Source organism: Rhinatrema bivittatum, chromosome 2 (assembly GCF_901001135.1).
Source record: "Rhinatrema bivittatum chromosome 2, aRhiBiv1.1, whole genome shotgun sequence".
NCBI classification, from domain to species: Eukaryota; Metazoa; Chordata; class Amphibia; order Gymnophiona; family Rhinatrematidae; genus Rhinatrema; species Rhinatrema bivittatum.
The window spans coordinates 57,184,830-57,210,647 of NC_042616.1; the positions used below are offsets into that span (position 1 = coordinate 57,184,830).

Below are 25,818 nucleotides of genomic sequence, written 5' to 3' on the forward strand. Positions count from 1 at the left end.
CCTGTTTCCAACAGAGGCCAAACCAGGCCACAAGAACCTGGCAAGTACCTGCACGTAGCACTTTCCCCAAAGGCACGCTCTTCTGGGGCCCTAACATCCAAACAGTAATGTTTAGTGAAAGTGTGCAAAGATGACCACGTTGCTGCCCGAGCAATCTCCTGTGGTAACACCAACTGACACTCTGTCCAGGAGGCCACCTGAGCCCTAGTGGAATGCGTCCACAAACCCTCAGGGATCAGCCGGCCTTTACAAATTTAGGCCAAAACAATTGCCTCCTTCAACCAACGGGAAATCGTACTCTTGGTCGCTTTACCACCCTTTCTTGGCCCACTGAACACCACAGAAAAGTGGTCAGAGGTCCAAAATTCATTAGTCACCTTGAGATATCTTAGGAGAACCCGACGCACATCCAAAGGTTGAAGCTCCTTTGCATGGGGAAAATCGGGCGACAAACGCAAAAACCCCGGCAACTCCACAGTCTGCCTAAGATGAACCACCCACTACAAGATCCCATCATTGGAAATCCACAAAAAGGGCTCCTTGCATGATAAGGCTTAGAGTTCAGAAATCTGTCTAACTTAGAAAAATCGCCACTAGAAACACTGCCTTCAGCATAAGATCCTTCAAAGAAGCCCTGCGTAAAGGCTCGAAAGGAGGATCACACAAAACTTGCAGAACCAAATCGAAATTCCAGGATGGACAACATCTTTGAACTTGAGGGCACAAATCCTTTGCTCCTTTCAAAAAACACACTACATCCGGATGCAAAGCTAAAAGGTCTTCCCTGAAGCATTCCTCTAAAACAGCCAAGGGCTGCCACCTGGACTCTAATTATAGGCCAAACCTTTCAACAGCCCCTCCTGCAAAAAGGCCAAGACATAGGCCACATTTGCCTGCAAGGGATCAGAGTTATGGGCCGCACACCAGGCCTCAAACACTCTCCAAACTCTGATATACACCAAAGAGGTGGAGGATCTCCTAGCCTGAAGCAGAGTAGTAATCACCGGCTTGGAATATCCCATTAGGCAGAAACGCTGCCTTTCAAAAGCCAAGCTGCTAGACAGAAGCAATCCGCCTGTTCTGACAAGATGGGGCCCGGGCGCAGCAGACCCTTCAAATGGTTTAAGTGAATGGGCCTGTCCTCCGCCAGCTGCACCAGATCCGCAAACCATGGATGTCGCAGCCACTCCAGCGCTACCAGGATCACTCGTTCCTGCTCGATACGATGCAGCACCTGACCTACAAGCGGCCACGGAGGAAAGACATACAGCAGTAGCCTTTCTGGCCACAGCTAAACTAGGGCATCTAATCCCTGCGGAGCCAAATTCCCTCTGGCGGCTGAAAAACTTGGTTGCTTTAGCATTCTTCCTTGTTGCCATGAGATTGAATTGGGGTTTGCCCCACCTGCACCAAAGAAGCGTAAAGGCCTATGCTGACAACTCCCATTCCCCTGGGTCTAGCTGTTGCCTGCTGAGAAAGTCTTCCTATACATTGTCTACACCTGCTATGTGAGATGCTACTAGAGCTGCTAGATGAAGCTCCGCCCAGGCGAAGAGCTCTTGGACTTCCTGAGCCACCAAATGATTCTTAATTCCGCCCTGCCGACTGATATAGGCCACCATGGTCGCATTGAGTGAGAACACACGAACTACCTGGCCCTGAATCTGAGGGAGAAAACAACATCACCCTCCAAACTGCCCTTGTCTCCACAGTTGATGGACCAGGACACTTCCACTGGGGACCACTGCCCTTGGGCCACCGATCCTTGACACACCACTCCCCAATCGCTGAGACTGGCATCCATGGTCACCACCACCCAGTCCGGAACCTCCAGATCCACTCCCTTCTCCAAATTGGACAGCAATAGCCACTAAGAGAGACTGGATCTGGCCTCTTCCTGGAGTGGCAGCGGCACTTAGAATCCGATGTCTGAGGAGTTTCAATGGGACAGGAGAGCTTTCTGTAAGGAACGCATGTGGGCAAAAATCCATGGCACCATATCTAGCGTAGAAGCCATGGACCCTAGTACATGTAAATAATCCCAGACCTTTGGGAACTGGCAGGTCCCTCGGATGAACCATTTGCGACTGCAACTTGAGAATTCTCTCCGGAGTGAGGAACACCTTGGCCACCAGTGTGTTGAATCTCGCACCCAGGTAAGCCCAGGGTCCTGTGAAGAGCAGAAACTTGCTGGGCAGAATGGATGGACCATTTGGTCTTTTTCTGCCGGCAATACTATGTTACATTGGGAGTTGACTCTTTTTAGCATGCAAGTAAATAAAAGGTGCCCTGATGTTCGGCACAGTTTATTTTACTCCTGTCTTAGCACATCAGGGCCTATGGTTGTCCACAGACCAGATCTTCCCCCTCTCCCCTTGTATTCCAGTTGCATCCTGCTCTTCACAGGACCCTGCGGGCTGCATGGAATTGGTTCCATGCTCGGCTCATCCCAGATTCAGACTTGGCTGCATGTGCTGGTCATGCACTGGCTATGCTTGATGCGAGGGGGAAGGTCAGTCCCAACCATTTCCCCTTTCTTCAGTGCTGCTGACACAGACTTTGCTTGATGGTTTTATGACCCAGCTCTTATCTCACACAACACCTTTAACAGATTTTTTTTCCTTTCACCAATTTGCTGCTTTAAATGTTCTAAAACTACAACAGGCAGTTTTTTCCCCCCAAATAGTACAACTTTAATGGACAAACTTTAATATTTCCTTTAAGGGTAGTAACTGCCGCTCCATGCAGATTATCCCCCCAAGCCTTAAGTTAAGGGTAGTAATATTAATCAAAGCCAAGCAGTGTCAAACCCATATCAAAATTACTATCAACATTTTTACAGAGTTCAGCATTCTTGATAATTCAGACAATGCTGCCTGAATGTGCTTTGCTTTTGGATTTGGCTAGAGAAGCAGTCCTGCACTTTTTCCCTGTCTGTCTGTCTGTCTATGAGTAGCCTGGAGTGTAAAAGTCAGGGCTCTGACTTCGTCCCCCATCCCCTACCCTTGCCATCAAAGCCGAGAGCGATGGTGCAATTGCGTCAAAATCATGACAGCTAATTGGTTAAGGGTAGTAATCCCCATGCCTTGTTAGGGGAAGTAGCTGTCGCTTCAAGTAGGTAACCCCCATACACCCTTTCCTTCATTTCCAGCTCTAGTCTTTAGGGATCCACAGTGTTTATCCCAAGCCTTTTTAAATTTGTTTACTGTTTTCATCCTCATCACCTCTTCTGGAAGAACATTCCAGGCATCTACCACCCTTTCAGTGAAGAAATATTTCCTGATGTTGGTTCTGAGTCATTCCCCCTGGAGTTTCATTTTGTGACCTCTAGTTCTATTGTTTGTTTTCCAATGGAAAAGGTTCGAGGATTGTACATCATTAAAACCTTTCAGGTATCTGAAGATCAGTTTCCCATCTCCCCTGCATCTCCTCTCTTCCAGGTTATCAATATTTAGATCCTTCAGCCTCTGATCATAAGTCTTCTAAATAGAGACTCCAAACCATTTGGTTACCCTTCTCTGGATCACCTCCATTCTGTCTCTGCCCTTTTTCTAGTAAACTAATAGTGTGCTAAAGCATCAAGTTTTTAACAAATGCATTAGCTCAAAAACATGTACACAAAACATGTGGTATGCAGAAAAACAAGAATTCGTGAGCATAAAAGCCGTGCTCACAAAACAAATTTTATGCACATAAATCATGTTTTATGCGCATAAATTCCAAATACATGATCACTGCACCACAAACTCCAGATTCAGCCCCATAAATCTACCGTAGCTCCAGAAAGTTTACTGCACCTCTGAAAAGAGCTAAATTCCCAGATTCAAGAAAACAAGAGTTAAGCCTATGCATCCTCTGTATTGGAGGAGTAATAGCTAATGCCGTGATTAAAACGCGATTTGCATGCAGGAGCACTAATTGGTGTGCAGTTTTATTTGCATTTGTGTGCGGTTTTTGTGTGCTAAACTCCTTAAACCTGGAGCAAAGTTGTATGCACAAAAATGTACATATGCACAGAGCCAAGCGTACGTTATTACATCGTGGCCATAGTGAGAGAATGGCAAAGGGCACCAGCTGACGCGAAGATCAAAGAGATGAAATCCATATAAACCATCCGAGGTGGAGTATGAACGGGATTCTGTTCCTGTCTGGTAACTGCTATGGATAATCCTACTGAAAGCCTCCCCCCTGTGTCCTTTTTCTTGGCTCCGCTCACCACCAACACAGAAAGTCCCAGGACCTTATCAGGGATCTCACCAGCACATCTAAACAGTTTGGGACAATATCAGTTTTTTTGAGAGGGTCTCATGGTTCTGTTCTAATGTTTAAGTGGATCAAACAAAAAGAAAAAAAAAAAAGAAAAAAATCCCAGGCTGTAAATCACAGCTTTCAAATTTAAGTCAGACTACTCTCTGAAGAAACACAGCAAATCTTACCTTTGCCTGTTTGATGGCTTCATTGAGTTTATCCAGAGCACTCTGAAAGTAGGCAACCTGTGAAGACAAGTCTATCAGGACTCTGAAAGTACATGTCAGGGAGCCTAGCTGCATCTTTCCTGGTAGAACCCATTTCCTCTGCTCTCCAGCCCTCAAGATATATTAGTTACCCAGGCCGAGAGAAATATTTAGCAAATGATGAGAGAGAATTTGCCTCAAACGTCCTGCACCCAAACATCTGCTAACTGCACAGTGCCACAGTGATACGTAGGAACACACATTCCCTTTCTTCTGCTAAAAATCTGTACTCAACACCAAAGTAGCAGAAACCCTGCTCTAGCTCCCCTTCAGCTGGATCACGGACTATGTAATGTGCATAAATTTGCTAATCATTTACCACAGACTCTTATTATACCAGTTTAAGGGATGCACTAACATCATTTTCCCAACACCATAGTAAACCAATTCCAGACTACAGAGATTAGAACTTCTAATCTGCCAGTAGTCTTATGTCAGAGATCTATACTCAATTACTTTCTTCTCTGGCTGATGCAACTTAGGTATCGGCTCCATTAGTACAGTTTAACGAGCTAGGAAGTTACCACCCCCTCCCCCAAGCAACTGCTTAGCTCCAAGCAACCATAGCAGAACTGAAAGATCTACTCACGCTTTCTCCATATTTTTCCTGCTCCTCGGCCTGCTTCCCCATGTGCAGCTGGAAGGACAAAATGGACAAAAGGCAAACTCCATTGAGTCCAAGTGCTAATCTTTCACCTAAAAATAAAACTCCTGGTGCAAGCAAATCACAAAACAATATATAACTAGTGCCAGATTAGATAGGACACCATCGACATACCGAACTTTTGTCTAAGGCATTGTGGAACACTATACAAAAAGACAAGGCTGTCAGCAACCAGAAGTGAATCAGTACCGCTATTCTTTGAGAAGGCAGAGAGCCCATCAACTGGGATTGCACTGCAGAAACTGCACCTTCCGCTCTCCACAGACACAGAAGCTATGTAGACTGTGCATGCTCTGCACTTCGCAATTCCATGTTGAACAGCAGGTTCTGCTGCCAACTATCAAAAGGGGGTGCAAAAGGTAACAAGTGACCAGAAGCTGTGACAGGCAGTAAAACAGGGCTAGCAATACCTTTACGCAAATGTTCCACATGACTTGCTTTGTGGAGCAGTCACTACTACCCAAAACGAAACCAACCACGCCCCTCCACCCCTCAAGAAGTACTTGGCATGTGAAGTGTTGGGGGTGGACTTATTGTGCAGTTCACAGAAACCTCTCCCTTTTTATTTTTATTCAATGCTGGTGCAATAAAGGAAAATTAGTTCTTACCTGATCATTTTCATTCCTGTAGTACCACGGATCAGTCCAGACTGCTGGGTTTTGCCTCCCTTCCAGCAGATGGAGACAGAGAAAAACTTGTAAAGCACCCCCCTCTTAACCTGGTGTGCTACCTGCATCTCCTCAGTATAAACCTTATCAAAGCAGAAATAACTTGGAGGATAACAGTGCTGCAAAAATGTAGAACTTTGCAGATCAAGCAAAAAACCGAACTAGAAAAGTATTGAACTGATCAATAAAATCGAATAAACATGTAGCCTTCTTTTGGTTTCTGTAGTAGAAATAAATCACCGAGCGGACTCACACTATAAAACCCCTTTAAAGGGAGGGCGTCTGGACTGATCCGAGGTACTACAGGAACGAAAATTATCAGGTAAGAACTAATTTTCCTTTCCCTGTATGTACCCGGATCAGTCCAGACTGCTGGGATGTACCAAAGCTTCCCTACACAGGGTGGGATGTTGAGAGTCCCGCTTGAACACCACCTCTACCAAAATTGCCATCGTCTGGAGCTTGGATGTCTAGACAGTAGGGACGCGCAAAAGTGTGAAGCATCTCCCAAGTTGCCGCCCTGCAAATCTCCTGCGGTGACACAGTCTGACATTCAGCTCAAGAAGAGGCTTGAGCACATAGAGAATGCGCTTTCAAGCCTTCCGGAACCGGCCGGCCCTCACAAATGTCAGCTGAAGAGATAACCTCTTTTAGCCATCTAGCTAGAGTCGCCTTGGAAGCTTGGCTTCCTTTCTTAGCGCCATTCCACAAGATAAACAAATGGTCCGAAACACGGAAAGAATTGGCATCCTCAAAATATCGCAGAACCACCCTCTGTACATCTAGATGCTTCAATTCCCTAGAATGAGGAGCATCTGAATCCATGTGTGAAAAGGCTCCACCGAGTGATTCAGATGGAACGAAGAAATCATCTTTGGTAAAAAGGACGGAATGGTCCTACGAGAGACTCCTGAATCCGTAAAGCGTAAGAATGGTTCCCGACAAGAAAGAGCATGCAGTTCCAACACCCTCTGAGCTGAGCAAATAGCCACCAAAAACACCGCCTTAAGGGTGAGATCCTTTAAAGTAGCTCAAATGGAGCCTCACACGAGACTCTAAGTACCAGATTCAGGCTCCAAGACTGACAGACCAAATGGACTGGAAGATTCAAATGCTTCGCCCCCCGAAGGAAACTGACGACATCAGGATGGGATGCGAGTGAACTGCCATTTAGCTTGCCTAGGAGACATCCCAATGCTGCCACTTGGACCCGAAGGAAATTAAAGGACAAGCCTTTGGCTAAGCCTTTCTATAAAAACGCCAAAATCTGTGGCACTGACGAATGGCGGGGGAAGGACCCCCTGCTCCTTGCACCATAACTCGAACACCTTCCATACTCTAACATACGTCTATGAGGTAGATGTTTTACATGCCTGTAGGAGGGTAGAGAACGTCCTCCTGGTAACCCTTCTTCCTCAATCGCCTCCACTCAAAAGCCAGGCCCGCTAGACAAAAGCGATCTGCCTGATCGAAAAATATGGGGCCTTGACATAGCAAGTGGGTAAGATGACCCAGGCCTGAGAGGACCATCGACTGCCAGATTGACTAGGTCTGCGAACCACAGGCACCGTGGCCATTCCGGAGCCACTAGTATCACCTTCTCTGGGCGAAACTCTATATGGCATAAAACCTTGCCGACCAGCAGCCACGGAGGGAAGACAGAGTAGAATCCTGGAAGGCCACAGAAGAACCAGGGCGTCGACCCCTTCGGCTCCGTGTTCCCATCTGCAACTGAAGAAACGGGTGGCCTTGGTGTTCCTTTGAGTTGCCATCAAGTCCAGATGGGGTACTCCCCACCTGCGAATGATGAGGGCCATCGCCTCCTCGGATAGCTCCCACTCCCCAGGATGGATTCGTTGTCGACTCAAGTAATCCGCCTGCACGTTGTCCGTGCCTGCGATGTGTGACGCTGCCAGAATGGTGCGATGCTTCTCCGCCCAGACCATGAGCTGCACTGCCTCTGCGGCTACCGGACAACTTCTGGTGCCGCCCTGACGGTTGATATAGGCCACCGTCGTTGCACTGTCGGACAGCACCTGTACCGCTCGATTGTGCACAATCGGCAGAAACAGTTGGAGCACCAGCCGGACCGCCCTCGTCTCCAGGCAATTGATAGTCCATTGCGAGTCCTCCGTCGACCAGGTTCCTTGGACCGCTTGTGATTGGCAGACCGCTCCCCAACCTGACAGGCTGGCATCCATGGTGACCACTATCCACTGAGGAACCTAGAGATCCACTCCATGAGACAGGTGCTCTGGGGTCAGCCACCAGCCAAGACTGGATCTTGCGGAATCTGCGAGCAGCAATGGGATCTGAAACTGTTCCAACTTCGGATCCCATCGAGAAAGTAATGCTCTCTGAAATGGTCTCATATGAGCAAACGCCCAAGGGACTAACTCCAGAGTGGATGCCATGGAACCAAGGACCCAGTAGTCCCAAACTGTGCGGATCGGAAGAGATAATAGGCGTCTGACTTGTTGCAGCAACTTGGTGATCCTGTCCGCTTCGAGAAAAACCTTCCCCAACCAGGTATCGAATCGGGCTCCCAAGAAGTCCAGCACCTGAGACGGGAAAAGATTGCTTTTTGCCTGATTGACTACCCATCCCAGTGATTCCAGGAGCCCCACAACTCTCCCGATTGCCACCTCGCACAGCTCCTTCGACTTCGTTCGGATGAGCCAGTCGTCTAGATACAGGTGAACTAGCACATCCTCCCTCTGAAGGGCTGCTGCCACTACCACCATCACCTTGGTGAAAGTATGAGGTGCTGTCGCGAGACCGAATGGCAGCACACAAAACTGGAAATGGTCGCCGAGAATCTTGAAGCGAAGAAACCTCTGATGCTCCTTGCAAATGGCTATGTGCAAATACGCCTCAGTCAAGTCCAGGGAAGCCAAGAACTCGCCGCTGTGGACTGCCGCTATGACTGATCGCAGGGTCTCCATCCTGAAACGCGGAACCTTGAGGGCTCTGTTCACCTTTTTCAGGTCGAGGATCAGTCAGAATGATCCCTCCTTCTTGGGGACAATGAAGTAGATGGAATAGCGCCCTTTCGTACATTCTGCCTGGGGGACGGGTACAATGGCCCCCAGACTTAGGAGCCAGTTGAGGGTCTGATGCACGAACCAGCCCTTGCGGAGACCGCAAGGGGACACCAGAAACAGGTCGCGGATAGGCCGAGCAAATTCCAATTCGTGTTTTATGACATCGAAAATCCAATGGTCTGTCATTATCTTGACCCATTCCTCGTAAAATCCGGACAGCCGACCGCATCTCATTGTGCTGACTTGGCCCCAAGGAAAGCAGATCCGGCACAGGCCCTTCTGGGCCTTCAGCCTCAAAAGGAATGAGACCAAGGTTGGGCCTTACCAGCGGGTTGCCGCTGAGTCGCCCCCGGGGTCCTGTTCTGCTGGAATCTTCTTTGGCTGTGAAACTGAGCGCGGGCCGTAGGAAATCCTCTGGAGGACCTCGGTCTATCCTCCGGTAACCAGTGAACCTTATTCTCACCCAGCGACTTAATCAACTGCTCCAAATGATCTCCAAAAAGGAACTTTCCCTTGAAGGGCAAGGAACTCAACTGGGCCTTAGAAGAGACATCAGCGGACCAGTTGTGCAGCCAAAGAAGCCTTCTGGCAGAGACTGCAGACGCCATGGTTCTGGAAGGCGTCCGTAGGAAGTCATATAAGGCATCCGCCCCATATGCCACCGCCACCTCCAGGCGCTCTGCCTGAGCCGCTTCCTGAGGCGGGAGGTCCTGGGAAATTAACCTTTGGACCCAACGTAAACCGGCCCGGAGCATAAAGCTACTGCAGACTGCTGCCCGAATGCCCAGTGCAGAGACCTCAAAAATCCTCTTTAGGAGAACCTCCAGCTTTCTGTCCTGGAGATCTTTCAAGGCCGCAGCTCCAGCAATTGGGACCGTAATCCTCTTTGTGACTGCTGACACCGAAACCTCCACCTCGGGAGACCTGAGGAGCTCCAAGACCTCCTTAGGCAACAGATATAACTTTTCCATCGCCCGCTCCACTCTGAGGCCGGCATCTGGAACATCCCACTCCCGAGTCATCAATTGTTGGAGCATGGGATGAAGAGGAAAGGTCCGGGAGGGACCCCGCAACTCAGCTAAGACCGGGTCCATCGAACCTGGAGGAAGCATCTCTTGAGGGAGGTCCGCTCCGAGCTCCGCCAAGACCCATGGAATAAGCGAGTCCAATTCTTCCTTGTGAAACAGGCGGACCACCTTAGGGTCATCGCTTTCCAGAGGAGTTGTCTTCCCAAGGTCCTCATCCAGGTCCCCTCCAGGAGGGGGTGGAGGAGCCAGGGACACATCTGCTGAGCCCTCACCCATGGGGTCAGATATGGAGGCTCCAGCCCCAGGTAGGGAGGAGCTCCTAAGCTTCGTTACTTGCAAAGCCAACCTGGGGGGTCTTGGGATCTCGGCACTTTTCTTGGGGGACCCTCAGGCCGCCCTTGCACAGCAGTCCCCCTCTGATGAGCTTGCGTGGCCAGAAACGCCTTGTGATTAAGGAGGACAAAGTCCAGCGAGAAGTCCTCAGCACCGCCTCCCGGCGGCAAATTATCGTGATCACCACCCGGTTCCTCTCTGGACTGCTCCCGCTGGTCCTCTGGGCTGCCAGGGACAGGAGAAAGATCAGGAGGGAGCTCTCCTCCCCATAAAGCTCTAACTTCTGCCGCAGCAAATGTTTCCAAGATGGCCACCGTTCCTGCGCTCAGCAGGAATGGATCGGCCTGACTGCCCCGATCAGCCTGCTGCTTCCGAGACGCAGGCAGCAAGACTGAAGTGCCTTCACCGCCGGGAAGGCACCTAATACAGATGCCTGTGCGGGAGAGCCGAGAATCAGACTCCCCACAGGCTGTGCAATGCGACGGGCACGGCATAACAAAAGGGGGGGTCACAAAGAAGAAGAAAATTGCACGAGCCTCGCGGCTGCTGCCAATAGTGTGCCTCGCCAGCCGAGCGCTCCCACAGGCAGCACTGAGCCTAGCTCCAGTGAAAGGCTGAGTCCCCAAAAGAAGGCTCTCTTTTTCCTACGGCATAATTTAAATTTTTTTTTCTTTTTCAGCCAACCAGCACAGAGGGAGGGACCGGACTACCGGTATCACCCCAGAAGCCTTACTGTGCCATGCGGGATCACCAACCCAAGCTCCTGAATTGCCTGCTACCAGGGGGGGGCGATAGTCTCCCTGAGACCTGCCAACCCTGATTTCTTTTTTTTGTTTTTTTAAAGATTAGTCTAACCTTAACTAAAAGTGCAGACCGCAGGTTTTGCACCACCTCCATCTGCTGGAGACAGAGAAATACTGAGAAGATGCAGGCAGCACACCAGGTTAAGAGGGGGGTGCTTTACAAGTTTTTCTCTGTCTCCATCTGCTGGAAGGGAGGCAAAACCCAGCAGTCTGGACTGGTCCGGGTACACACAGGGAAAGTGGATTTTTATTGAGGTTCTATTGGGGTGTGCATTGTTTTTCACCTATAAAAAAAAAAAAAAAAAAAAAAAAAGGAGGAGGAGTAAAATTCCCCCTTGTGAAAATGGTTGGGAGCCAAGACAGGACCCTTTTCCCTGGGAGTCGACCAGGAGAACCTGTGAGGCATGCACTTCCCTATACTTACATGAGCAATAGCAGCAAAATAGTAAATCTTCATTTGTACCAACTTCTTCCAATCTTTCTGGATTTTTCCTAGCAAACAGGCAGTTTCCGAGTTCTCCAAGGCACGGCGGGCCTCTTTGTAATAATCCACCACCTGCGATAAGAAGCGACAGAGGGTTGGGGCAGCTGTCTCCAACCCTACCAGCTCACCAACAAAACGCTGCTTTTTTTTGGTTGGCTAATTTTGAGCAGATAAGAGATCACCTTTGACAACAAAACCTTTACTTCTGAAATCTAATGCTAGTTATTTCTATAGCATTACCATGTTAGCCACCTCAAAATTACATCAGTAAGAAGGAAGGCTGAGCAGACATGGCACCAGGAAGAGATACTGGTCTTCTCAAACGCTTGCACTGCTAAACATCTTTTAGCCTTATACAGGTATTCTCTATCGTTTTTGGACTAGTAATATTACCACTAATCATTTCTAGAACACTACTAGACAAGCAAAGCTCTGTATACATAAGAGAAAGTCCCTTTCCTGTAGAGCTTACGATCTAAACAAGACAAATATGGAGGACAAGAGAAGCTTTGGGAATTTCATTTACTAAAAAAAAATGGCTAAAACAGACAAGGCTGCCATCAGGAAAAACAGGAGACTGAGATTTAAAAATCCTAAGAAGGTGGGTTTTTGGACAGGATTTGAATAAGGCCAGAAAGGGAGCATGACAAGAGGCCCATACCAGTCAACCCGAGCAGTTAGGGGAAGAGACTGATCAAAGGCCAAAAAAATTGGAGGGAGAGCTGCAACTTGTGGCCCACAGTGTTTAGGACAGATTTGTTTTCACGCCCCATTTGAAAAAATATAAAAATGAAATTACTGAACTATTTTGTGTCTGTATACAACTTAAAAAAAAAAATAAATCAGATTTAAGGGTCTTGAACAGAATCAAATATGTAAAGTTCCAAGGAATTTGGTGAAACAGGATATTAGGTCAGATGTGCCAAAGGATCTTGCCCATACTGGGTGCAATTTTGGGTAGCCTAAATAGTTACAAATATGCGGAAGCTTCTAGGTATGCACACCCCATGCAAGCCAATACAATATTATTCTTTGGGCTTCTGATAGTAGATGTTAATAAATTGCAAATGTAGGTGCTTATTTTTCAGGAAATTAGGCTATTTGGAGGATACTAAAAATAGCATTTTATCAGCTTTTTCATATTGCAAACAATACCACTAGGGGCATTTTCAAGTTGATACAAATTTAAAAATAAATACTATAAATTAAAAATAAAATGAGAGTAAGGGTTGGGACTATGTGTGAGGTGTGTTTCAGAGGGTGTACATGGCTCAGGAGAACAACAGTGTATGTGAGGCTAGGGTGGATTCAGGTCTGTGAGAGTGAGAGTGAGTGAGTGTGTGTGTGTAAGTATCCGTACCCCCATTTCAACTCAACAGTGGATAGTTTGCTCCTCCCATGGTGCCTCTTCTTGGGCCAGCAGAGCTTGGGCTCTCCACAAGACCACCCCCCTCCCACGGCACCTTTCCCCCCCCCTTAGGGCTGCTAGGGGTTCTGTTCATCACCGGTCCCATTCAGATATCGTCATCTAGCTGCTGCTCATGCCCCTTCTTGACGTGTTTGAGGGCAGTGACAAGATGACGTCATCGGCAATACACAAAGATCTGTTTTCAGGTTTTTCCGGTTAGAGGTGAAAACCCCAATTTCCCCTTCAGTGACGTTTTAGTGATGCATTTTATTATTTATTTTTTTAGTTTTAACCACAGATCAGAAGCCTTAACTATATTTATGCTCTACCTTCTTCCAACGTATTTTAGAGATTTGTTCAACCAATCCCATTATTCTAGAATGCACAGATTTGGAAGGATCTGGAACAAATGAAGCTGGAAATTGTCTCAGTCATGGTTTACAAGAAATGTGTGATACAGCAAATAGCATGGGACATGGCTTCTGATGAGGGAAGGCCCAACCCCCATTGGGGAAAGCTCAGTGCACAGACTGAGTGCTTGAAAGGAGTATAGAAAAATGAACTTACCTGAGCACTGATCCTGGCTACCAGGAAGCTTTTTCGGTTATCCAGCATAGACTTCTCCAAAAGGCACTCCTGAGCTTGCCCCTTCATGAGAGAGAAAGAATAAATCAAAGTCAACACTCAACTTTCTGCAAGACGAGGGCATCTGTTTTTTTTTTTCCCCCACTTAAGACACATGGAGCATACTATATTCCTATAGAGTGATCCTAGAAGCTTTACATACATTCTTTTCTGTTATTTGGTTCCTGTTTTTTGTTTTGTTTTTTTCCCCAAAGATTTCCTAGTGAACTTTACACTTGTGAATGGGGCAACAGTATTAGAAACCAAATTCCTCCACATATCCACAGAACGGGTACAGCATGGCAGTAGCAGTACAAGCTCCCTGTCTCCCTGTTCTGGATGGACCACCTTCGATGGTGAGAGTGTAATTCAGTCTCCATAGCTGTACAATCTTTGGCCTCTGTTTAACATTGCCAACAATGGAGTCAATTAATGCCAGGCTGCACGACCCCCAATCTAGCTGCTGAAAAGGATTTTCTTTTTAAAATACGAAAATGTATATGCTCATCTACCCAAAACCTTGCATGCCATTTTGTCATGGCATAGCAAGTAAAACTGAAGCATAAGCTCTCTGGGATGAGCACCCACAGATGAACAGCACGCACCATGGTGCTAAGTGCATACTGCTCAGCTGATGAGGAAGAGAAAGAAAACCTGTGACTGGAGTCCACCCCAGAGTCAAGTCTAGCTTGCTTGCAACCAGCGTAAAGGAAATAGGATTTTCCCACATACTTGGTTTGCAATTTTTGCAGGATATCAAGGACTGGGTTAGCTGCTGATTCTGCCAGTGTGTCCACCATATGGAGGAGACCACTGATCTCAGTGTAAGGATCTTTGCCCTTACGCATGTTCACTTCAAGTGCTTTCCCCAACTGGTCCAGAAACCTGATGTAGGAAAGGTTTTCTGGTGGAGATGAGTGTTCTGGAGGCTCTGGAAGGAGATCCCTATCAATCCCTCCTCAGAGCCTGGAGGTGAGGGAACACTAATCCAGGACCCCAATGATGAAGTCGGCGACTGAGGAGAGGTCCTTGGCTGCCTCGAAGGGGAATACCCCTGGTACACATGCTCTGATTGGCTATACTCTGCTGCAAGGGAAAGCAAAAGGCTAGAAACTCCACGCCTGGATTCTGATGGCATATCTGATGGAAAAGTAATCTCATGGGAGTAAATCTGATGCTCTGGAAAGGAGAGGTTGGAAGGTAACCTCTTTATCCTTAGCCACCAAAGAGGTAAAGAAATTCTTTACCAGCTCCGCTACTTGGTCAAGGGGCTGATGTGCCCTTTTCTCCTGGCATCGGTGATAGAACATCTTTGGATACTAGAATGGAATCCTGCACATCTTCTGGGCTTTACAAAATTTCGATTGGAGGCTTATTAGAAGTGAAAAGGTTCCAGAGAATAAATGGAGTCAGGGGCCCCAGACAGAGCCCTTGTTCCATTGGTGGAAGCAGAGGTGTTATATCCCCCTCTGCCCGTTAATCTCGACAGGCCAGCATAGAGCTGAGCCAGAAGCTTAGCAGCATGGCGAGTCGATGATGGAACTGCTTTAATGGCCAAAGGTGTCAAGGATCGATGTCCTGAGGCTCAATGCGTCGAGAAGGTATGCACTGATGGCACTGGAAGCTTGTGTTTCGACAGCACCAATGCACTGTGCGTCGATAGTGCCACCGCACCAGAGAAGTAGTGCATTTTTTGTGCTAGCTGCTCTTCGACGCATGCTGCTTCAGTTTACACGACCTTGAGGATTCAGCCTGTTCCGTCGACGGGAGGAGACATTTGTGAAGAGCTCCTGCTCAGCTCCATTCCCCAGGAGACAGACGAGACTTCACTTTGGGGAGAGGACAGACTGTGGCTTCTGAGAGACGTATGCAGTTCCTCCATTTTCTAGACCCTCAATCATTAGGTATGCGAAGACATCTGTCCACAATGATAAAAGCTTTCCTGGTTGAAGTCCAATCCTAGGCATCGGTAGCACAAGTCATGTCCATTGGTAACTGGATATTTGCTTACTGGAAATGCAGTTCTTGAAACTACTCACTTTGGCTTCCTTCTTAAAAATCCCGAGGGAAAATTTTTTTTGGGGGGGGGGGGGGGGGGGGTTTAAAGGAAAAGAGTAGCACTGAAACGTGCAATGAGGAAACTTTCTCTTCTTTTTACACTTTTTCTTTATGCATTTTCACAAATCATCAAGTAAAACACTTGAGATGAAATGCCAAAGTCATTAGACCCTAATTCATATTATAAAAACCTGAAATTCAAATTAACAAGAATAGATCTTATGTAAAACTCAAAATCCACTAATAGGAGAGACAATACCACAATCCACAAGGAAAAAAACAAGAAGAAAAGGTTATTCCTAGAGCAGTGATCATCAGTTGACTAAAGAAAGACATCACAGGGAAATTCCAAGGGAAATGAAGTGGGTAAAGCTTCGCCCGTCTGCACAACCTTATCACTAAGTAAAAGGCTCAATTGACCTGGCTCACAAAACAAGAAAGAAGAATTTGGAGACTTAATATATCGTTTACAAGGAAATTTCAATATAAACAAAAGTGCCTAACTGACGTACTCTGTGCTCAACAAAAGAAACTGCTTGCGCACTTTGAGGTACATCTTCAGAACACACACGCGTGCGAACAAAAGTACACCAGATTTTATAAGTTACGCACGTAGCCGCGCGTATCTTATAAAATCTGGGGTCGGCGCGCGCAAGGCTGCGCAAAATCGGCAGCCTGCCTCCGTTCCCTCCGCGTCCCCCCACCTTCCCCTATCTACCCCACCCCCCAGCCCTACCTAAATCCCCCCCCTACCTTTGTTAGGCAAGTTACGCCTGCTTCAAGCAGGCGTAACTTGCGCGCGCCGCCCCGGCATCCCCCGGGCACAGGCCGCAGTGCCGGGGGGACTCGGGACCGCCCTCCCGGCCCGCCCCCTGCCCCTGGACACGCCCCCCGACATCCACACGGTTATGTCTGATGAAAGTGTGCAGCAAACTCCAAATAGCTGCTTTGTCAATCTCCTATGGCTACACTTATTGGGGCACTGCCCAAGAAGCTGCCAGAGAACATGTCGAAAGGGCTCTCAACCTCTCAGGCATAGGGCAATCCTTAGAAATATGAGTCGACCCGACCATCGCTTTTGATGCTTTGCCTCCTTTCTTTAGAGCACTACAGAGTACAAGGAGAAGATCCGACTTACAGAAATCATTAGTAACCTTCAGATTACACAACAAGGCTCACCGAACATCCAAGAGCCTACTCTCCCCTCTGCCATTCTTCTCCACTCAAAATCCAAGTTGTGAGACAGAAGTGAGAAGCCTAGTGCAAACATCTTGGGCCCTGATGGAGAACATTCGACAGGTGGCCGAACCTCAGTCATCTGCCATGGCCATGTTGAGCAGATCCTCAAATGATGCCACTCCAGAGGTACAAGAATTACATTGTGAGAGTGCTTTACTATCTGGTGCTGCCTGGGTGCTCCGCTATCTGGCATAATCCCTTGCCCACCAGAGGCCAAGGAAAGAAGAAAGGAGAATTCCTCGAGGCCATGGTAGAACTAGAGCGTCAATTCCCTCTGCAGGGTTCTCCTCGGCGGCTGTAAAACTGAGCTACCATGGTGTTTTGACTGGTCACCATTAAGTCCATATGGGGATATACCCATTTCTGATGGATGCGACATATTGTCGCCTCCCCGGAGTCTAATTTTTTCCCCGACTGAGAAAATCCACTGAAACATTGCCTACCCTGGGAATGTGAGACCATTGTCTTCAACTGCTACTCCGCCCAGAGCAGTGGTTCTCTATCTTTTTCCCATCGTGCACACCTGACAAACCATGCTCACACGTGTGACACACTGCTCATTACAATTCACAGTGGAAATAAAACATACCCACCAGAAATGGGTATATCCCCATATGGACTTAATGGTGACCAGTCAAAACACCATGGTAGCACAGTGGAAATAAACATTACACAAGGGAATGACAAGTACTCTATCTGAACAGAAACTGCACAAACAGTAAACATCCCATACCAAAACATCAATTTCCAGCACTCAACCAGTAACCACCTTACCTAAGAAAAGGCAACACTGAAAATATTACACCAGGCCTTAAGCCAAGCCAGGCTGCTAGAGCGCCCTACAGAGTAACTACATGCCAGCAGAATACCTCACCCTCAGTCACACGTGCAGACCTTCACCCAACAAACAAAGAGATCATAAAGCAAAACTAGAAACATACAGGCAAAAACTGAACTGGAAACTGAAACAAGCCAGAGAGACTGTATGCAGTGTAACAAAGGAAAAAGAGAATTTCACCAGTCCTCAAAACAAATCAAGAAATATAAAATCAATAGCAGTAAAACCATACGAACAAATAGGTGATGAATAGAATATCCAATAATTAAAAACTCATATAAAAAATTTCTAGATACCAATAAAATATTTCAAAACAGCAGACACAAAAACCCAATAATGAAAAATAAGGATAAAAAAATGCTTTGCTCTGCATACCTGGGAACGTTTGATATCCAGGTGCCCTGAGATTGTTTTTGAATTAGCAGGAGGAGGGATGATTTGCTTGCAACTTTCTCCTCTCTTTCACGGGCTCTCAATCACACACATACACATGCTTTTTCTCTCTCACTTATATAGGCTCTTAATCACACGTTTACACATGTCGTCTTTTCACACTTATACAGGCTTTCAATTGCACACTTGCATACATGCTGCCTTTCTCACTCACTTTCACACAGGCTTTCAATCACACACAAACACACATGCTCTCTCGCTTTCTCATTTACACACAGGCTCTCAATCACATACTCACATGGTCTCTCACCTAAACCAGCTCTCAATCCACACAGACACACATGCTGTCTCTTTCTCTCACTTTCACACATGCTCTCAATCACATACTCACATGCTCTCTCACCTACACCAGCTCTCAATCACACACAGACACATGGTCTCTCTCTTACTTATACACACAGGCTCTTAATCATACATATACATGATCTCTCTCACTTACACATACAGGTTCTCAATCATACACTTACATTCATGCTATTTCTCTCACGCACAAAGGATCTCAATTACACACACATACTCTCTTTCACACAAACAGGTTTTCAATCACACACTTACGCATACAGGCTCTCAATCACTCACTTACATACATGCTATCTCACACACATACAATCTCAAACACATATGCTTGCTTGCTCGCTCACTCACTCTCTCTTTTCCCTCACCGAACTAGCGACAGCAGCAGCCCCCTCCACTTCCAGCCCTCATGGCCTCCAGAAAGGAGTTCCATTGGCCACGGGAGCTGACGTTGCTCCTCTCATGCTCCATGCCACGCTGCTCATTCTTCGGGCCGATGCTGCAAACACTAGCATGGTCTCTTCTCCCCCCCGGGCGCGGCCTCTGCATACCACTTCCTCTTCCGAGCCACGACGGGGGGCAGGAAGAAGAGATCATGCTGGCGCCGCTGACTCGAGCAATCCTGCCGTGTTCCACCAGGCTATCAGCTTTTTAAGCCCGGACAGAGGAGGAGTTCCTATTTCGCTGGGCAGGGGGTAGCAGCAGGGTCAGCGGAGGATCGGAAAGTGTGGGGACACATCTGCACGTGATTGGCGACACCCCGGTTGAGAACTGCTGGCCCAGAGACCCAACCCCTGGGCCTCCTTTGGGTTCCACCCAGAGAACCAACTGCCGAGCCTCTCAAACCACCACTGGTCGCTGGGTTCCTCCCTGCCGGATGATGTAGACCGCCATCGTTGCATTGAGTGATAGGACTCTCCTCGCACAACCCTGACCGAAAGGCAAGCAACGCACATCGCACCACTCTCATCTGCAACCAACTGATAGACAAAGTTGTCACTTTCTTGGACCAGTAGCCCCACTCCAACTGAAGCTGACACACTGCACCCCAAGCTCCTTTTTGCCGCTGCCAAAATGGCCACCGTGGCCGCACTCTCAGGGAACTGGCCCATGGTGCTTTCCCAACTTCACAGCCCTCGAGGCAGCGCTGCCAGATATGACCTTTACACAGAGACTCAGAGGCTGTGCACAGATTGTGCTCGAGCCGAGCAACACAACACAAGCTCTACCGCCCCTGCATCGGCTCTTCAGACCATTAGCCATGTGCACTGACTTGCCGCTGCGGTCTGACTGCTCCCCCAGCTACCACCTAAAGCCGTTTTGCTTGCTGTGCTGAAGCTGCCACTCTTTGATGCCATTAGCAATGTGTTTTGACAACGCTGTGGTCTGACAGCTCCCCCAGCCACTGCCTAAAGCCGTCTTGCATGCCACACCAAGGCCGCACCACACTGTACCCAGGATAAGTCACCGAAGCACAGATTCCCTGCAGACGCAGCTATTTTTTTATTTTTTTTAGTAAAACAAATTTTACTGCCCCCAAAATAAGAAAAAAGGAATAATTTCCTAAATGGTGGCAGAGCTCTGCATCCACAGGGCTTCACAGGGGAAGGAGGAAACTGGACCACCAGCTGACCTGAGCCCTGGAATCTCTGGGTACACTGCCAAGATGGCCGCTGGATCCTCAAGGCTCTCAGACTTCAGAGGAGGAGCGATATGGACCATCAGATATCTTAATTCCCATACTGAACTGGGCATGAGCTAAATCCAGGGTCACCAACCTCTTGCTCATCCACCTCAACCAGGAAGGATGGCTCCACCAGGACCTAACCTAGGAGGACTCCTCTTTTCTTTTTTCAAACTTTGAACTCTATTCCAGACTGCAGGTTTTACACCATCTACCATCTGCTGAAGACAGAGAAGTACTGAGGGACTGCAGGTGGCACACTAGGTTATGTACAGTGTCAGTAAAATTCTCTGTCACCATCTGCTGGCAGGGATGTAAAACCCAGGAGTCTTGACTGATCTGACTATGTACAGGGAACAGCAGCTTTTTAGTGGGCTCAGCTGCAGATATAGTGCCATGAAGGAGATTTAGGGAATCTGTAATTGGTTGTTCCTTACAAGGTTTACACTTGGACAGCTGATAAATAAGTAATAGGTCTCCATAGCAGTGATTTTTCTAGTCCTATGTAAATCTAAGTTGTTTTTTGGTTTGTTTTTTTTTTAACTTGTATGCCATGGAAATCACGTATGCAGTATCTACCTTTTGTAGGCATCAGAGTTTTGTTTGTTACTGTTTTTAGCCTCATTTCCTACAAGGAAACTGGCCTATAAGATCATCATGTCTCTTGTCTGTTTAACCTCCTTTGAATCTCTCTCCCTCTACCCCATATCAATAGTTGTCAATGGTTCACCTAAGTTCATTCAAATTTCTGCACAAATGGTAAAATATCCAGTGACCCTGGCTCATGTTTTTCAGGTGTCCTCGAAGGCCTCTAAACTTGGAACCCCCATTTCTTCCCTAAAAGTAAACAGGGCAGTCCAGTTCAGCTGAAACCTCAAATAGGTCATTAGAGCACGCTGGGATGTTACCAAGTATTTTTAAGCCTGTCCTGCCACTGACAGTCAGGCAATCACTTTGAAAGCTCCACTGCCATTGTTTGTGCTTAGGCATCATGAAATGCTCACGTCTTATATCTTGTTCTCAATGTAAAAAAAAAAACTGAAAACTTGACACTGTGATCTTACGTCAGCTGATCGACAGAAGCAATGCTGGTTTGTAGTCCAGGCACAGAAAGCAGAAATGTACGTTTGATTGGGATAAGCCATAAGCACTCACTTCAGCACACCTGGCTTTCACATCCAGCTGTGCTCAAGCGCTATTTTCAACAGTAGGCAGCAATCGTCAGAGGCAATTAAAAACACAATACCAAACAAGCCTGTCTCTGCTTGTCCTTGAGGCAAGAAGAGAAGCTTTAGAGTCACAGGGGGAGACTAAGAGTCTCCTCATCCAACAGGCAAACTCCAAAATAATTATGCATGTGCGAAAGAGGCATCCAAGCTGCTCTGTGGATTAATGCTTCAAACACTTAGCCTTCAGAATGAATATGGACAGATACCATTTGCGGGTTTGTTTTCCCCTAGTCTTTGGAAGTGGGCTCAGTGATTATAGTACCGTGGTCACAGCACTGACTGTGACTTGAAGGCCACCCCTCTATCCCCTACCTGCTACTCACTGCATCACCTTAAACAAAATGCTAAATCTCCCTGCACATGTCATATTGTAGCCTCTTTGCAGCAGGCACAGTGCAAGTAGAATTTTTTTTCAGCCATACATGGCACTATATGAACAAAAGCTAAGTGAAAGAACACACTGCATGTCTTCAAATCAGGAACCACTTTTTACTAACTCGGCAATCTTACTGCAGACTATAAGGGTCTGGGATTGAACAGCTTCTGCTCTCCAATTTCTCATTCTATATTTGATCCCATTTATATCTAACAAAACTGTTTATAATCAGACCTGAAAACAAAACTGAGATAAAAGTAAAAAAAAAAAATCCCCAAACCAGAGTCACTGAATGTGTGTCACTAGATCCATGTCTGGCATCTTACCAACATGAGGTTAATGTTCAGGTTGAGGATTTGGTGACTCATGTCCACGCTGAAGGAGTGAGGAAAATGATCCTGCAGGAAGTTGAATGCGCCAGCTGCGCACTGAAAATGTGTGCAGGAAACCTTCATTCCCTAAGCAGGCATGAACGAGAAAGCAAGAAAGAGAGAGAGAGACAAGGGCAGAAATGGGACATGAATTGCATAAAATATACAATAATAAAATTCACTACCACACAATTCCATTACCAACCACCAGGGGGCGTTCAACCAGGTGGATGGCTCAATAGCTAATATATCCATTTTACTAGGTTTTTAGTTTTATTTATTGAAACACTTCTATTCCACAAAATCCAAACAAAAAATTTTGATCACATTTTCATGGAGGAAAAACTCCTGAGGATTAACAGATTTAAAAGTCCTTCATAGATTTGAACTTGTAGGTGTTTTAATCACATCTTTCTGAAGAGGTCATCCTTAAAAACATCTCTCCCAGACTGACTAGGAGATCCAGTTCTTCCAGAGTGAGCAGGATTTTCTAGGAAAAGCGGATGGTACTGGTTGTGAGTGGCAAGGGTCATGGGCAAGCAACAGCAGTTAGCCGGAAGACAAAGAAAGACTGAGGATTGCTTTGCCACCAAAGCAACTGCAGAGTAACCAAGTCATATCTCTAGCACTCCCCCCCCCCCCCCCCCACCCCCGACAGTCAGCACGGATAGATAGCGAGAATGAGAACTTCTGATCCCCAAGTTTGTTCCTCCTCTTCTCCAGTGCACGCTTCCTGTCTATAAAGGGAGGGTGCCAGAGGAGAAGGAGTACCTGTGAAAATCAGAAGCACATTCCCTTATCCTATCCACCACGCTCCCAGCCTGCTGCTGTTCTACCTACCACAGCCCAAAAGAACCGAACCTAAAAGGTTAAGGAGAAGGAAGGGACAAAGGAGCTGAAATGAGGGACATGGTGGATGGTTACAGAAGAACAACCTCAAAAGGTTCAACCTTTAAGCAAAGATGCAACCCGGATGGGCCAACAGCCTAGAGTATTTAAAATTCCTGGGATCCATGGGGGATGACACACAGCACAGCCTACCCTGACCCTTTAGTTACAAGGGGAACAGGCTGCTCTCCCCGAGTTCTTGCTCAAGCAAGGGAGCTATCCAGGGGGCACAAGTCCCAGGGTATAGCGCTCAAAAAAAAAAAAAGGACCCAGTCACCTAACACCCCAATGGGCTTATCCCTCTGAGGGGAACAATTTAAAGAAAAACAAATGCACAAACAGCTTCCAGAAGCCAACAGAGCTCAATGAGGTTTAAATCCCTACCCCAACTCCACATCTAACCAGTATAAAATGGTCTCCAGCCCAGTGTAGGGTTCAGCGTTTGTGCTGCACGCTGCTATGCGAAAGGACCCAAGCGTGAGTCACAGCTTAAGTTCTCTACTCCCCGGATTAACTGGGGATGCAGCAGAGGCAATGTTCGCAGCCCCTGCGAAGGAGTGCGGAGAGTCAATCATCACACAGAGGTGGCTTCTAGTGGCCAGATTTAGGGCCAATGATTGCAGGCTTCTGGAAGAAGCCCAGGAGCATGGCCCCTGGCTGAGAATTGTGGCTGCATTGACTGGGCAAAGTGAGTTGTGAGGGGATACAAAATAAAGGGAAAAAAAATCCATAGGTAGTTGCAATGAAGGCTCATGGCACCAGATTTCAGCCTTGGTTACAACAGAGCAGAAGAAAACTGCTGAGACAAAAAAAAAAAAAATAATAATTATCCTAGGGCCCAACTTCAAGTACTGATGGACCTGCCAGCAGAAATTCGACGGTACCCCATCCTGCAGATGGCGACACACGTACACACTCCATCGCTGTGCTTGTGGGTAGAATCCCATGGCACAGTAGGGACCAAGCACCACTTACTGGAGTCGGCAGCTGTGCACTGCCAAAAAGCAATCCAAGAATGCATGATGGCACCCTCTTTGCTAATGACCATCGCACCCTAAGATGTGAAACAGATAAAGCCGATACCTGGACGCGATGATGGTGGTCTCTATCTCTGGCATGGCAGCAACAGACAGAATGCCGCCCCCCCCCCCCAGCAATTGGAGGAATAGAAAACCCCCACCGTATCTGACCATGCATGATGCACTCTACTGTTGCACTAACTCCTAATAGAGTCACAGCATGTACAATGTGATGAAGTGTCCCCAGTACCACTGGGGTTCTGATTATGGCTGTCCCTGGTGATGAGCAGCATTGTCCCATTGGACAACACTCCAAAAGGCTGATCACAGTTCTTGAACAGGGGTTGTGAATGGCTCACCGCCCTGTCATATAACAGTGGAAGGGAAGCCCATGGTAACTGACCATACCCACGGTGCTCTGCAGCATATGATCATGTCCACCGGAGCCCACACTGGGAACAGCACACCAAGTGCCAATAGCGTCCTCAAAGCTCACAAGCAATGGATCACATCTATGGCACTGACACCACGCCCAGTGCTCTGATGGCGTTTAACTGCGCCATAGGTGCCTGGCATGCTTGATTTCGTGCAGCACTATCGAAATCTGCAAACGTCGAAAGCTGGGCAGCACCCATGGTGTCCCTGGCACCCAAAAGGTGTTGATGCCTCGCGAACACTGCTGGCCAAAAATGTCAGAGGGTCGGTGGCACCAACGGAGACTGGTGCCCAAAGTCGTGCCTGGTCCAGCGGTACCAATGATACCCATGGTGTCCAAAGATGGAAGCCCTGCAGTATCAATGTGTCACTGGGTGCCCCATGGCACAGACAAGCCACATTGGTGCCCAAAGGCACCGATGATGTCCTGCATTCTCAACAGTTACCCTCAACTCAGCTATGTGCCCGAGGGCGTCGATGCTGCAGGCTTAATGGCTTCCATGCCAGTACCTATGGCAGACGCTAGTCTTGATAGTAACTCTGGTGCTTGACAGTACCAGTGGTGCTGAAAACCCCACAGGGCTTCCAATGTCCCATGACCCCAACACCCTTGGAGCTGTACAGCGGTTCCAGGCATCCAAGAGCATCAGCACCCACGACACCAGATGGCCTTACACCATCGATGGTACACCTCAGTGTCTCTTCCAGACACCGCAAAGGGGCTTGTCAGCACCCCTAATGCTCGATAGCCTCAAGGGCACTGGACCATGGGTGTACCCTGGATGCCTCCATACTCAAGGGTGCCTCGGGTCAAGCATCAGGGTCACCAATGGCACCGCGACCACCCCAGGCCAAAGCCCCTGTCAGCCTAGGGCTTCCATTTCATCAAGGGGTCTCAAGACCCCCATGTCCCAGCGATAGACAGCCTCGAGAGTGACCAGATGCTCAATGGTGATCCCAGTGCTCCCTGGCAGCAATGGTGCTAGTCAGTCAAGAGCAGCCACAAATAGCATGGATGGCAAACACACCTGATAGCCTCCATGGTGCTCAATGATGGCTCCTCACCTAGATAACATCTAGAGTGGCCATGCACCTTGATGGCATAGAGGGCAGCTCTGATGGTGTCAAGGGTGACCATAGCACTCGAAGACAGTCCTGGTCCCCAACGCGGTTCAGACACTCAAGGTTGTTGCCGCTACTCCATTGCATCAATGCCCATGGCGCTCAATGATACTCTGGCTGATATAGTTCCTCAGGTGCATCAAGTGCCCATGGCACTCGATGGCATCTATGGTGTATGACAGCACCTGCCAACGTCAATGACATAGAAGGGCTCCCACCCCCAGCCAGGGCAATCGATAGCA

At 47.8% G+C, this 25,818-nt stretch overlaps 1 protein-coding gene across 2 annotated transcripts in view; it reads right to left on the minus strand.

Moving 5' to 3' along the window:
- The window catches only part of PTPN23 (protein tyrosine phosphatase non-receptor type 23), a 227,711-nt gene that overhangs the window by 116,281 nt on the left and 85,612 nt on the right, over nt 1–25,818 (minus strand). For both annotated transcript variants that reach the window (XM_029588197.1, XM_029588198.1), the window contains 5 exons: nt 22,068–22,199; nt 13,514–13,594; nt 11,479–11,610; nt 5,104–5,151; nt 4,437–4,493 (listed from right to left, as the gene is read on the minus strand). In XM_029588197.1, the coding sequence (XP_029444057.1) occupies nt 4,437–4,493; nt 5,104–5,151; nt 11,479–11,610; nt 13,514–13,594; nt 22,068–22,199 (450 nt within the window). The remainder of the gene's footprint in view (nt 1–4,436; nt 4,494–5,103; nt 5,152–11,478; nt 11,611–13,513; nt 13,595–22,067; nt 22,200–25,818) is intronic.